General features: G+C 37.9%; 1 protein-coding gene across 1 annotated transcript; it reads right to left on the bottom strand.

Moving 5' to 3' along the window:
• Nucleotides 1-4,162: 4,162 nt before the first annotated feature.
• LOC122060228 (2-oxoglutarate dehydrogenase, mitochondrial-like) lies at nt 4,163-8,868 on the bottom strand. The gene is made up of 5 exons (XM_042623423.1): nt 8,629-8,868; nt 6,760-8,388; nt 6,313-6,539; nt 5,890-6,222; nt 4,163-4,697 (listed from the first exon to the last, which is right to left on the bottom strand). The coding sequence occupies exons 2-5, from the start codon at nt 8,308-8,310 to the stop codon at nt 4,178-4,180; spliced, it is 2,631 nt and encodes an 876-aa protein (XP_042479357.1). The 5' UTR covers nt 8,311-8,388; nt 8,629-8,868; the 3' UTR covers nt 4,163-4,177.
• Nucleotides 8,869-13,706: the final 4,838 nt, after the last annotated feature.

Raw genomic sequence — 13,706 nt, forward strand, 5'->3', positions numbered from 1 at the left:
TTTTTTTTTTTTTTTTTTTTTTTTTTTAATGTTGAGTTCATTTGCTATCAAGCTTTATTGCTTCAGTAAGTCACTAATAGCTTAACAGGTTAGCCACTTATCTCATCATTTGATCTAATGATTCTATTCTTAGGTTTCCAAATATATATCTCTCATTCTGTCATTCATATATGATATATTGACATATATACCTTTTACTTTGTTCAGGTTGCTCACTCACTTCCAATCATTACTTTCAAGCTTCAATCACAGGTTAGCCTTTTACTTTTTACTTTGTGTGATGTACATGTTGATTTTTTATGACTTGATGAGTGATGAATTGATGTATAACTGTATAAGTCAATAATTTATGTTGATTTTTGATGACATGATATGGCTATGTTGATTTTTTTGATGATTTGATGTTACTTAATGTTTGTTTTATATGTTATAGGGTATATATTCTATGCTTGTAGCATGCTGAATAACTTTAAAAAATAGGAAAAAAAAAAGTAGCATATTAAATAATTTTAGAAAATAAAAAAAATAAAAAATGACACACGGGCGATTTGACCGCCATGGCAATGCCAAAATGGGTGATTCATCGCCAAATCGATTAGCCACCCTTCCACTGCCTTGGATCGATTTGACATCGTGACAACTATGAGCACATGGGACCAGAAGTGTAGAAACACAACCCTAAAACGATGCAGAAGATAATGGAAAAACAAGAACAAGCAATACACACAGATTTACAAGGTTCGGCAAGATTGCCTACGTCCCCGGTGAGATGAGATTCTGCATCACTATCAATAGAGAATAGGGTCACAGCACTCGTCCCTCACACCTCTCAGTATTACTTGCATTACAGAGAAAGAAACTCTCGCTACATATATATAGCGAAAAAACCCTAATCCAGAAAGTACACAATTGCCCTCAAATAAAAAATTCGAGCGGGGGGCGCCGCTATGCAGGGGGGCCTCCTGCCCCCCTTACAACCCCCACGGCCCACTAACCGACTAGCGGAACCGCCATCCTGCCTGTCTAGGTGCCGCACCAGTACTCCCTGGATTAAACTCTAACTGAATACAAGACATCGTACACCAACAATCTCCACCTTAGCTTGAATTCTGTTGAGCCTCCAGTAAAGATAACCTGTAGATGTCTTCATCCCCGTACCTCATAAGAGGTACAAACCCGCACCTATTTGGTGCGTCCCTCATCTTCAACAGTGAGTAATATTAATCAAGTCCAAACAGGACTCAAACTTCTCTGTAGTAACTGGCTTGGTAAACATATCTGCAGGATTGAGATCTGTATGAATTTTTCTCAAGTGAATACTATCTTCTGACACAAGCTCCTTGATCTTGTGAAATCTCACATCAATATACTTTGTCCTTGCATAAAACACCTGATTCTTTGCAAGATGTATGGCACTCTGACTGTCATAATGTAACATTGTACCTCCTTGCTCCAACCCCAACTCACAAACCAGTCCAGCCAACCAGACTCCTTCCTTGGCAGCCTCAACTACCGCCATATACTCTGCCTCTGTAGTGGATAACGCAACTGTAGACTAAAGCATTGCCCTCCATGATATAGGTCCACCAGCCAATGTAAATACATATCCTGTAGTAGACCTCCTCTTGTCTAAATCACCAGCATAGTCAAAATCAACATAACCCGCCAATTCTGTGGAACTTCCCTTGTCACTGAACATAACACCTATATCTTTAGTCTTGCTTAAATATCTGAATATCCACTTAATTACATTCCAATGCTCCTTCCCTGGATTACTCATGTATCTACTAACAATACTGACTACATGAGACAAATCCGGCCTATGAGACTCCCAACTGCACTAGCATAAGGGACCTGAGACATCTGCTCAACCTCCTCATGTGTTGTAGGGCATTCCCTTTCAGATAACTTGAAATGGCTAGCTAATGGAGTGCTAACCGGCGCAGCCTTTTCCATATTGAAACGCTCTAGCACCTTTTTAATATCTCTTCTAAGTTACCCAAAGTTTACCTGCATTTCTATCTCTAAGGATTTCCATGCCAAGGATCTTCTTAGCAGCACCAAGATCCTTCATCTCAAATTCAACACTCAACAAAGACTTCAAAGAGACTATATCATGTTTGTTCTTTGCAGCAATGAGCATATCATCAACATAAAGCATCAACAAAATAATAGAATTATCACTTGACACTTTATAATAAACACAACTATCATACTCACTTCCTGTGTAGTCAATCTTCATCATGTGGGAATCAAAACGCTTGTACCACTGCCTAGGAGATTGCTTAAGACCGTAAAACGACCTCTTAAGCAGACAAACATGATCTTCCTTTCTCTGCACCTTGAAACCTTCAGACTGCTCCATGTAAATCTGTTCCTCTAAGTCACCATGAAGAAATGCAATCTTCACATCAAGTTGTTCAAGCTCCAAATCATACATGGCCACCAAAGCAAGTAATACTCAGATCGAAGTGTGTTTTACCACTGGAGAGAATATTTCATTGTAGTCTATCCCCTCCTTTTGTGCATATATCCCTTAGCTACAAGTCTGGCCTTATACCTTTCACGTTCCTTCTTAGATGCTGCCTCTTTCTTACGAAAGACCCATTTACACGCAATGATTTTTCTTCCCTTGGGTTTTTCTACAATTTCCTAAGTCTTGTTCTTCTGTAGAGACTCCATTTCCTCCATCATAACTACCATCAATTTATCATGCTCTGCATCACTCAAAGCATCATGGTAGGAAAATGGATCACTTGTACCTACAGTGAGGGAATAGGCAACCATGTCCTCAAACCTGTATCTCACAGGTGCTTTGTGAGTACGCTTACCTTTACCCTTTGCTACAATATAGGAAACTTCTACTGCTTCCTGTTGTCCCAATAAGTCACTGGATGACTCATTTTCTCTTGTTTCTGACTCACCTAACCCCACCTACACAGTAGAACCTTCTTTATTTTCACCAACTGCTTGTGAATTGCAATTTAACTTCACCGTATGAAACTCATCAAACACATCCCTGCTAACAACTTTCTGTGAACTTGGATCCCACAACTTGAATCCCTTTACGCCTTTCTTAAAACCAAGAAATATGCATTGCTAGACTTTGAGTCTAACTTGGAACGCTGCTCACTCTCAACATGTGCATAGGCTGGACAACCAAATATTTTTAGAATAAAATAACCTACTGGTTTTCCTGTCCATAGCTCTTCGGGAATTTTACAATCAATCACCTTTGATGGAGACATGTTAATGAGGAAACATGCCATATTCACTGCTTCTGCCCAAAATCTCTTGCTCAACCTTGCATTCAGACTCATACTCCGAGCTCTTTCTAGAAGTGTTATGTTCATCCTTTCAGCTATACCATTTTGTTGTAGTGTCTTTGGGACCGTGAAGTGACGTGTAATCCCTTCAACTTTGCACAATTCTAGAAACGGCTTATATGCTCTAATAGATCCATACCTTCATCTGTTCGTTAAAGACTTCGTCATGTAGATGTTTTCAAGTTTCGCCCATAACTGAGGTGCAGATTCGATACCCACAACATATTGTAGGGCATCATCTGAAAGATTCAATCGAATAGCACTTACCGCCTTTTCCTCCATCTCTTCCCAATCTTCGTCGGTAATTTTTGCAGGTTTCTTCGACTTCCCCAACAACGTTTTCTCCAAACCCTGTTGTATCAGAAGATCATTCATCCTTTGAAGCTAGAGAGTGAAATTGTTCTTCCCATTGAACCGCTCGATATCATACTTGACATTCGATCCCTTCCCTGCCATCATGAGAGTAAACCCTAGAAAACGAAAACCTAGAGCTCTGATACCAATTTGTAAAAATGCAACCCTAAAACGATGCAGAAGATAATAGGAAAACAATAATAAGCAATGCACATAGATTTACAAGGTTCAACAAGATTGCCTGTCCCCGGTGAGATGAAATCCTGCTTCACTATCAACGGAGAATAGGGTTACAGCGCTCGTCCCTCACCTCTCAGTATTGTTTGCATTACAGAGAAAGAAACCCTCGCTACAAATATATAGTGAAAAAACCCTAATCTAGAAAGTACACAATTGCCCTCAAATAAAAAATTCGAGCAGGGGGCTATGCCCCCTACACTCCTGCCCCGTTGCAACCCCCACGGCCCGCTAACGGGCTAGCGAGACCGCCATCCTGCCTATCGAGGTGCTACACTAGTACTCCCTGGATTAAACTCTGACGGAATACAAGACATTGTACACCAACACAGAAGGTCCTCCCAGAATATTCCCATAGGATCACAACCCCCACCTTGATAGGGAAAGCCATAAAACAAGGGTGGAGAAAACCAAAAAATGATTTCTCTAACATTTGCATGGCGCTCATATGTCTGACAATTGTCAGTGTAGCATTGCCTTTTAAAATGTCTCATTCCATAAAGCATAACACAAATTAGATGTTCAGACAATACCTGAAGATAACGCTCCAATCGTGCACTTGAATGTTCAGGGCCCTGGCCATCATATCCATGAGGAAGCAGCACAACAAGCCCCGATTGTCGCAGCCACTTTGACTCGCCACTGCTCACAAACTGATCAAATATCACCTGAGCCCCATTTGCAAAATCACCAAACTGAGCTTCCCAAATTACCAATGAATTTGGATTTTCCATTGAATAGCCCAACTCAAAGCCAAGGACACCAAACTCTGAAAGAGAGCTGTAGAGGAACGAGGCAAATTTTGCAGCATATTAGAGTCCACAGAAACCATGATACTACGTTTTTATAATGGTGCAAAGAGTACATATTCCACAACGAGATTGCAAAACAAACAATCAAGTAAGATAGAGACAACTCTCAAATGCAACTTATATAATTGCTACTAAGAATTTTAAAAAAATACGGTGAAATATTGAAGTAGTCTATTTTAGTTATACCATAAGTCAAATGATTCTGTCACAAGAGAATTCCATCATGTAATGCTTTAGAATTAACTTGCACCAAAGATAATATAAGTAATATATCATAGTAGACATTAAACCAACTTTAGGCCATGCTCACCAAGGACACCATTTCTTGATGAGAATCACATATTTTTTGCATGTGTATGCAAGTATACAGAAAATTTTTTATCCAAGCCCTGATACATGCCTTGCACGTGCAAGAGCTAAAAGGGCTCAGTAATGCAATCGCACTCGGTTCAGAAAGATATATCACCAGGATTATCAGTCTACATTGAAATGGATCCTGACAAATGCACATGCACCCACAGTTCAAGATATCAGAATCGGCGGCCCAATTACGATACAAATTGGCAAAAATTGGCCTGAATTGGCCATAACTGACCTAGAATTGGCTATAATGACTTAGAATCACTGGATCAGAAAGCCTAGAATCAGGATCAACAGCGGCCAATTCCGATTCCTTATAAGGTGCATGCACAAATGCACCATGTTTGTGACACCCTATGGTATTAAACTTGAGATGATGAATCATCCCCACATAAAAAAGTTTTAAAAAATGGCAAGGAATACAATGCCCAAGATAATGCACATCAGTAGAACAAGAAGCAGCTTTTACAGAGAGAGAGAAGGGGTTGAAAATTAATATTGGCAGAAGGGAACAGAGAAAACTAAACCTTTACATCAATACCAGCCCAAAAGTTCACCAATCAAACAGAAAAATGCACCAGGACGATGGAAATTTGCGACAAAATAAATTTATACTGAAAAAATAGTCAGTCCTACTTGAGCATCCATGCATGAAAAAAATATCTCATTCACAAAAATAATCCACATTCCACCAATGGCATGGAAAATATATGATATTGAGAACTAAATAGGAAATAGACAAGTGAAGAGATGCATTCGATGACACACAAATGAAAACAAAATGAGTTACTGAAAACCACCTGTTGCTGACGGTAAACATCTCCTCATTTTGGTTTGCAATAACATGGTCCAGGGGGCAGTACTTCTCCCCTGATTCCTGATCATGAAGTACTGAATGACGGTGACTAAATGTACCTCTCTCAACATCCTGTCCACTCAACCTGACATGGTTACCCTCCACTAGCAATGTAGCAAAAGCAAGTGCTTCCCCAACTGCCCAATCAATGCCCTCTCCTGTTTCAATCATCTGAGCACGCTGTTCAAATATCTTCTTCACAGCACGGTGAGGTTTGAAACTTTCAGGAAGTGCTGTGATTGCTTTGCCAACAGTCTTCAGTATCTCTGGTTTAACCCTGTAGAACCACACAAAATTACCATTAAACAACTGTCAAAAGTTATAGTCATTCACAAAGAAGATAAAACATATAACAGGTTGAACATACCCAGTGTTACGGATACGAGAAATCTGTTCGGGTGACTTAAATCCAGACCAATAAGCTGAAAGCCAATCCCTTCTCTTTGGGACATAGTCTTTGCTGTTCAAAAATTCTTGGTTGAGAATGGTGTTAACCTTGTTGTGTATTTTGTCAATATCTTCTTGAGTGACCTGCCCAAATTCCAGGAGCTTTTTCTGGTAAATCTCCAGAGCAGATGGATGATTTCGAATGACCTGTTAGTACCAGAAGCATCAGCAAAAAGGAAATTTGGGTAGGACGTTCATAAGCAAGCGACCCCCTAAATAATGAAAGAGCTTCCAGGTTATATAGGTGTACTACAAGAGAAATCAACAAACCCCCACCCCCCAAAAAATAAAAAAATGGTGAAAAAATACTATATTTCTTCCATCATTAGAAAAGTTCTAATTCAAGCAGTAGGGGCAGAAGAGTTACCTTATACATCTTAGGCTGAGTGAAAGATGGTTCATCAATCTCATTGTGCCCAAATCGACGATAACATACAATGTCAACCACCACATCAGAATGAAATGTCTGGCGCCACTCTGCTGCAAGTTCACAGACATGTACAACTGCCTCCAAATCATCACCATTTACATGGAAAATAGGAGCATTCAAAGCTTTAGCTACATCAGTACAATACTGTGAAGATCTCCCAGACCTCGGATCAGTAGTGAAGGCCACCTGATTGTTAACCACAATGTGGATTGTCCCACCAGTGGTGTAGTTTGGAAGAGCGCTGAGATGCAGAGTCTCATAGACCACTCCTTGTCCAGCAAAGCTTCCATCCCCATGAATCAACACAGCCAAATTCTTAGTCCTCTCAACATCATTAGAGTAGTATTGTTTAGCACGAGTTTTTCCAACCACAACAGGGTCTACAGCTTCCAAGTGACTAGGATTCGCAACCAAAGAAAGATGGATTCTATTCCCACCCCTTGTTGGCCGATCATAAGAGGTACCCAAGTGGTACTTGACATCACCAGTCCCCGTGTAAAGACCAACTTCATCAATTGGCTTTATACCACCACTGAACTCGCTGAAAATCTGTGCAAGTGGCTTCCGAACAACATTCCCCAAAACATTCAGTCTTCCTCTGTGTGACATCCCAATAACAATGGTCTCGACCCCAAGATCTGCAGATCTGTCAAACATCTCCTTCATCCCAGGTATCAGAGTTTCTCCACCTTCAAGACCAAACCTCTTTGCAGCTGTCCATTTTGTGGCCAAGAAGTTCTCAAACTGTGTGCTCCATATAAGCCTATCAAGCATGACTTCGCGTCGCTGCAGGTTGTACTGCCTCGAGGTTGGAGTCTCAATCTTATCCCTCAACCAGTTACACTGATCACGATCGGCAATATGCATGTATTCATAGCCAACGCTCCCGCAGTAGGCTTGCTCAAGCCGGGTTAGAATGGAACGAAGGGTTTGCACAGGGCGGTTTTCGGACAAGAATCCAGCCATCCTCCAAACCCCAAGGAAAAACTCCCTGTCCAGATCAGCCTCAGTGAACCCATAAAGAGCAGGGTCCAAGTCGCCAGGGATCTCACGTTCTTCAAGGCCCAGGGGATCCAACTTGGCTTTCATGTGGCCATTAACCTGGTAAGCTCTCACGAGCAACAACAACCGCATACTCTCCTGAATGGTTTGGCCTGAGATTCCAGGCGACGAGGCAGCCTGGCCAACGAAATTTCTGAAAAAATTGTCCCATGACTCATCCACGCTATTGGGATCGGCTTCCCAAGCCCTCTGGAGCTCCTCCAGGTAAACGCTGCTCGTACCATCTAGGAAACTATCGGTCAACCTTGAGAGCGGCACAGGACGAGGAACGGGTGCAGCCTGCGCCTTCGACGCAAAGACGGTAGAGTGAAAGTACCGACTCTGAGACGGAAGCACCCGTGTCCTCGTTACATAGGACCTAGTCTGTGCTAAGTTTCTCCTAAGAGCTAATTTTGCCACACCAGACGCAGCTCGAAACCACGCCATCGTTATCGATCTCAATTCCCAAAAATACCTAATCTAGTTTCAGATTCCCGCCTCCTCAACCAAGTTCAAACGCTATCCCTACAACAATGGAGACCAGAATAAAAAAAAAAAATGAAAATTTTCCACTTCTGCTATCCCTAACTAACTTGATCGTAGCAGAATCAAAAAGGCTAGCATTAAAGAGAGTATAAATCATTTCTGATTCAATAAATCAACAAAGTTTAAGAATCAATAAGCAAAATCATTCACATAGTACAGATCGATCCACAGAAAGTGAGAAAGAGATAAAAAAGAAGATTTTGGGAGACGATTTCGTACCTGAAAGCTTCGATAGTTGCAGAGAGATCAAAGACCGACGCCGTTGCGCCAGAATTAGGCGACTTGTCGAAAAAATTTCGGTCACAGACGACGGCTCTTTATGCTTTCCTTTTTCTCATCTTCTCGAAGGAAAGCTCTTCTTTTTTTTCTTTTTTTTTTTCCCTCTTATTTATGACCGTCGAGCTGTCGACCAGACAAAGGTGAAATTCCGGATTCGACGATTCCATTCGGGAAGGCCTCACCTCTGTGGACTAAATGTTATTCTTTGAAGTGACTAGAGTCTAAACTCTAAACTCTAAATCATAGTTTCAAAAATCAAAATTGAACCGATTGGTTCGAATTGGGTTTCAAACCGACCATGATCAATTTTGGTTTCAAACATTTTGGAGTAGTCAAATCTAGGGTTTTGGGGATCGATTTTCGTCAATTTTGATCCGATTGGGGTTGAAATTGATAAGACCGGTTCAACCCTCGATTCTAAGTTTAAAAGCTTTTTTCCTAACCCAGTTTTAGACAAGATATTACCATTACTTACCAGTAATCCAAGTCTAGTAATATAGAAGGTGGGTGTGGCTCAGTTGAGTTGTATTCTTTCACGTTGCAAGTTTGTTGACCTCCAAATTTAACTATTAACTTATAGAGGGTGTTTTCTTTTTATTAATCGATACAAATCACTATGCTTAACATGTCATATTGCAGGAAAAATGGGGTCCCATATTGTCTTCTTCGCTTGCTCAATCGAACTATTTTTTATTTATTTTATTTTATTTTATTTTATTTTGGGTAATTGAACGCAATCCCACTATCGTAGGTATACATTAGCATAGGTCAATGGAATGACACATGGGAGCATCTTTAGTGCAGAGCAACATAGTCTTTTGCACTCGATATATCTAAGCATAGGCATACACTAAAGGATAGCATTATTTCTTCCTTTATCTTTTTTAAGGGGTAAATAGCAAAAGGTACCAAATTATAGAGATGCTTGCCTTCCCATATCTTTTAATCTTCGTAATATAAAATATTTTTTCTTTTTCTTTTTTCTTTTTTTTTGAAAAAAAAAATTCTTACTGTTATATATTCTAGCTTCAATGTATAATATCTACTTAAAGTATTAATATAAACTCATTGACTACTATTTATAAAATAAAAAATTAAAATAAGGATTGGATTAATTAAAGTATTTTTAATACATAATAAGTCAAGAGAAATACAATTAAGGTGTATAGACATTTGCAATGGAAACTTTTGGATGCATCAATAAAAAAAGAGTATATGATTCAAATTGAAAAAACTAAAAGAACAAGAGATAAACCTAAGATAACCTTAGGAAAAATGGCAAGCAAAAACAATCATTGCTAAAGACTGATGTCAAATATGACTTTTAATGCAACTAATGGAAAAAAGAGAGTCCATGTAACCCATAATATTTAATTGGGATAAGGTTAAGTTGAGTTGAGTTATTGATTTTCCTATTTCATGCACTTATGTCGTGGGATATAAGGTTATATGCAGTTTGCTACTCTACATCTTTGTGTTATATTTCCTAGTTATTATACAAACTATAAGTGACCTTTTTCTTATTAATTAAAATTTTAACAAACATATCGAAAATAATAAAAAAAAAAATAACAAGTAGGTTAAATTAATTTTTAAAAGGGAGAGTGTTTATTGTGGGAGCATGCAACCTCCACCACCAGCACCCTCCGTAGTCTCTCTCTCTCTCTCTCTCTCTCTCCTCTACTCACATGTTTCATTTCAAATGGGAGACAAATTGTGGCGGAGGCTGCACTCCCCCAGAGAACATTATCCGTCTTAAAAATTCACAATTGAAAACAAAAAATGTCATCACGTTTTTATATTATTCTATAAAAATTTGATAATAACAATATTTTTTTATTATTAAAATTTTTTTTATTTTAGGTGAAAGGTTTCATACACGACCATGTATGAACACAATCAACACTTCAGCATTTACTAAGAATACTCAACTTTTGAGAACCTACCCGAAGGTTGAACTATTGACTGTTTCATACAAGATCATGTATGTAAATTGGCCCCTATATTTTATTATATAATTCATGACTTTTTGTTGGAAGAAAATGACATAATGTACTTCAAAAAGTTGCGTATAATAACACTGCCAAAAAATATAGGAAGAGGATTCCGCACGATGCCGGTGTGGGGAGTAATCCGTAAGCCACACCAATGGCGGTGTTTGGTGTGGTAAACATAATCATCCACATAAGGCCACATGGTTAGAGTATGAAAGACAATTAATAAAGAGTCTCATGTATGAGGAAAATAGAGGAAAAGGAATCATCGAGTAGAACGCTCTTTTTATCTCTCTCCTCCTCACATGAAATGATCTCGTCCTCTTATGTATAAAATCATTTTATCACTACTTATTGGTGTGCTCTCCTATGCCGCTTGCTTAGAGGACCCATTGTCCCTTCTTTTAATGATCAAACATAGTTAGTAAGTATGAGGACGGCAATAATACGGGAACGGATACGTATGGCAATTAAATGGATCATATGGTAATAATACGTTTTAAAAATCCTGTGCAATAAAATACGTACGGCAATGATACAGTACGTGTTTAATATGTGTTTAATACGGTTGTTCAGTAAAAATCTAGGACTAAAAATAATTGTTTGAAACTAAATTCTAATCTACCATGCTTTTATGGACACTAAAATCCAATTTGATTTTCCAATATGAATCATTTCCCATTCTTTTGAATTTTCACATTTAATATTAATTAAATTTAACCCCTAAAAAATGTATGGTAGAAAGAACTAAGAGGATAATCAAACTTCATCTCTTCTTGTAACTTTTACATGTTCTCTTATTCTTCTTGGTGCGAAAACAATGTTCTAGAAGATGGAGAATAAGTGTTTGCAATCGTTCATCCCAGAGATGCGCTTGGATTTTCTTGAAATTCCATGGGGGTATAATCTAAGACCGGTCATGGATCAATTTTAAGGCTCAAGAACCTCCTCTCTTCAACTCCTTTGACTTCTTAGATGTAGTATTGCAAGACTAAAGGGAGGAGAACACCTGTGTCATTTCCCTCTTTCTAATTCTTCACATTGTCCAGTTGCAACTATGTTTGTAAGTAATTGTCGGTCCAATTCAAATGGTTGATTTTCAACTTCCAATGGGAAGAGAAACAGAGAAGATGAAAGGTTGATTGGGTTTTCAACAATTGATGGGAAGAGAAATGGAGAAGAGAATTAAAGCAGGGCATATTGATGTCTTACCTATCACCCTCTGTCGCTGGCCACCACCCTCTAAGAACGGAGATGGAGGAAAAGGGGTCATTGGGGTAAGGGTTCCTCATTTTTTTGGTTTAATTAGATGAGGGAAGAAGAAGGTTATAGTTTCGATTGATTAGGGTTCCTATTAGAAGACAAGGATCGGGAATCAGAATTTGGCCCATTTGGGTTAATCTCATGTTTTTTTTAACCCAACAGTTTTTTTGAGTATTTAAAATCTGCGTATTAAACGTTTTTTTAGATTGATAGGCCAAATTACGAACTCTTGAATTAAACGTTCGGATGCGTGTATTATACACATACAATACGTGTATTTTACTAACTATGGATCAAACACATAATGTAAATTGTATATTCCCTTTTTATCATATGATATAATAGCTCTAATTACTAATAATAGTATTAAAAGAAGAAGAAAAAAAAAAGAAGTAACCTAGTGCACAAGGCTCCCGCTAATAACATTATGATCTCCTAAAATGTCCCCTCCCTTTCAAAAGTCTTCCAAAATTATTCATACTCGGAAATTCATGAGATGATTTCGTTTGTTGCCCCAACCAAAGATTTTACCTAATTAAAACACCTGGTTTGTACCTCAAGGCTCTATGGATCACCCTTTCTACCCACATAAATTTCAGTTATACTGAAGTTTTCCTTGTAGTAAAATAAAAATATAAGAATGCTCTCTACTTGACATCTAACATTTAAAATTACATATCATCCTCCCATATCTCACAAATAAGTGTAAAGAAAAATTTGAACTTTGTTCTAACCCATTTAGCTGTGGAGCCCTAAGTCTGGAGCATATAACTTTTATTTTTTTTTATATATATAACTTTTATATTTTTAATGTGATAAAAAAAAATCACATTAGATAAATAAGTTAATTACACCAACTATCGTACCAGTTTTCAAATTTTTTTTTTTTTTTGGCAAGCATATAAATTTCTTGGTTGTTCCAAAGATATCTTAAGATAATGTGAAGAGTTGACTTTAATTCAGTCAACTCTTCCTCCTTTTCATAGAAGGTAGCCAACTCAGGCATGTCATATGCAACCATCTTTCCTCTTAGAACATAAAGAAAAGAGACGTGTCTTGGTGAAACATTTTTTGTATTTTTTCTTTTCTCTTAATAAAAAAAAAAAAAAAAGTCATGGCATGTGTTACATGTTTATTTGACAGTAACAACCAACTCAGGGATACCATTTGTTTTTGAGCTTTGAAAGATAAAATGTCACAATTTAATGAATCCTACATAAAATATTGTCCATTCTTTTCCTTTTTGTTAAAAGGTTTTTCACCTCATGAAATGGTTGATGATTTGATCATTTTAATTGTGTAGGATTGATGGTGTAAGATTTTATGATCATCTAAGGTCCTCTTTGGTATCATTTTTCTTTTTGATTTTTGTTCACAAAAATGGTTTTGGCTGCATTTGGTATTATTTATGGAGCTTGTTTCTATTTAAAAAAAATTGGTAAAACATAAAAATGAAAAAGAGATCAAGAGTCATTTATGTGCCTTGGCCAAAATTGATTTTGAGCTATTTTTGCGTTGAACTTTAATGAGCACGTGCTTAAAGTCCCAATATGAAGGGGTAAAGTAGTCATTTGCTTGGCAATTAGAATTCCATGCTCCTTATCCAAAGTGGAAAAAGAGAGTTATAAAGTAGATTTGTGAAGGGAATCTCTTCACCCATTTATTCAAAAAATCATTTTGCACATAGAGATACCAAACTATTTCTCATGAGAAATCATTTTTCTCAAGTAGTTACCAAACCATTTTTATGTTTTGATAAAA

The sequence above is a fragment of the Macadamia integrifolia genome, chromosome 13, assembly GCF_013358625.1.
Source record: "Macadamia integrifolia cultivar HAES 741 chromosome 13, SCU_Mint_v3, whole genome shotgun sequence".
In the NCBI taxonomy this organism is placed as follows: Eukaryota; Viridiplantae; Streptophyta; class Magnoliopsida; order Proteales; family Proteaceae; genus Macadamia; species Macadamia integrifolia.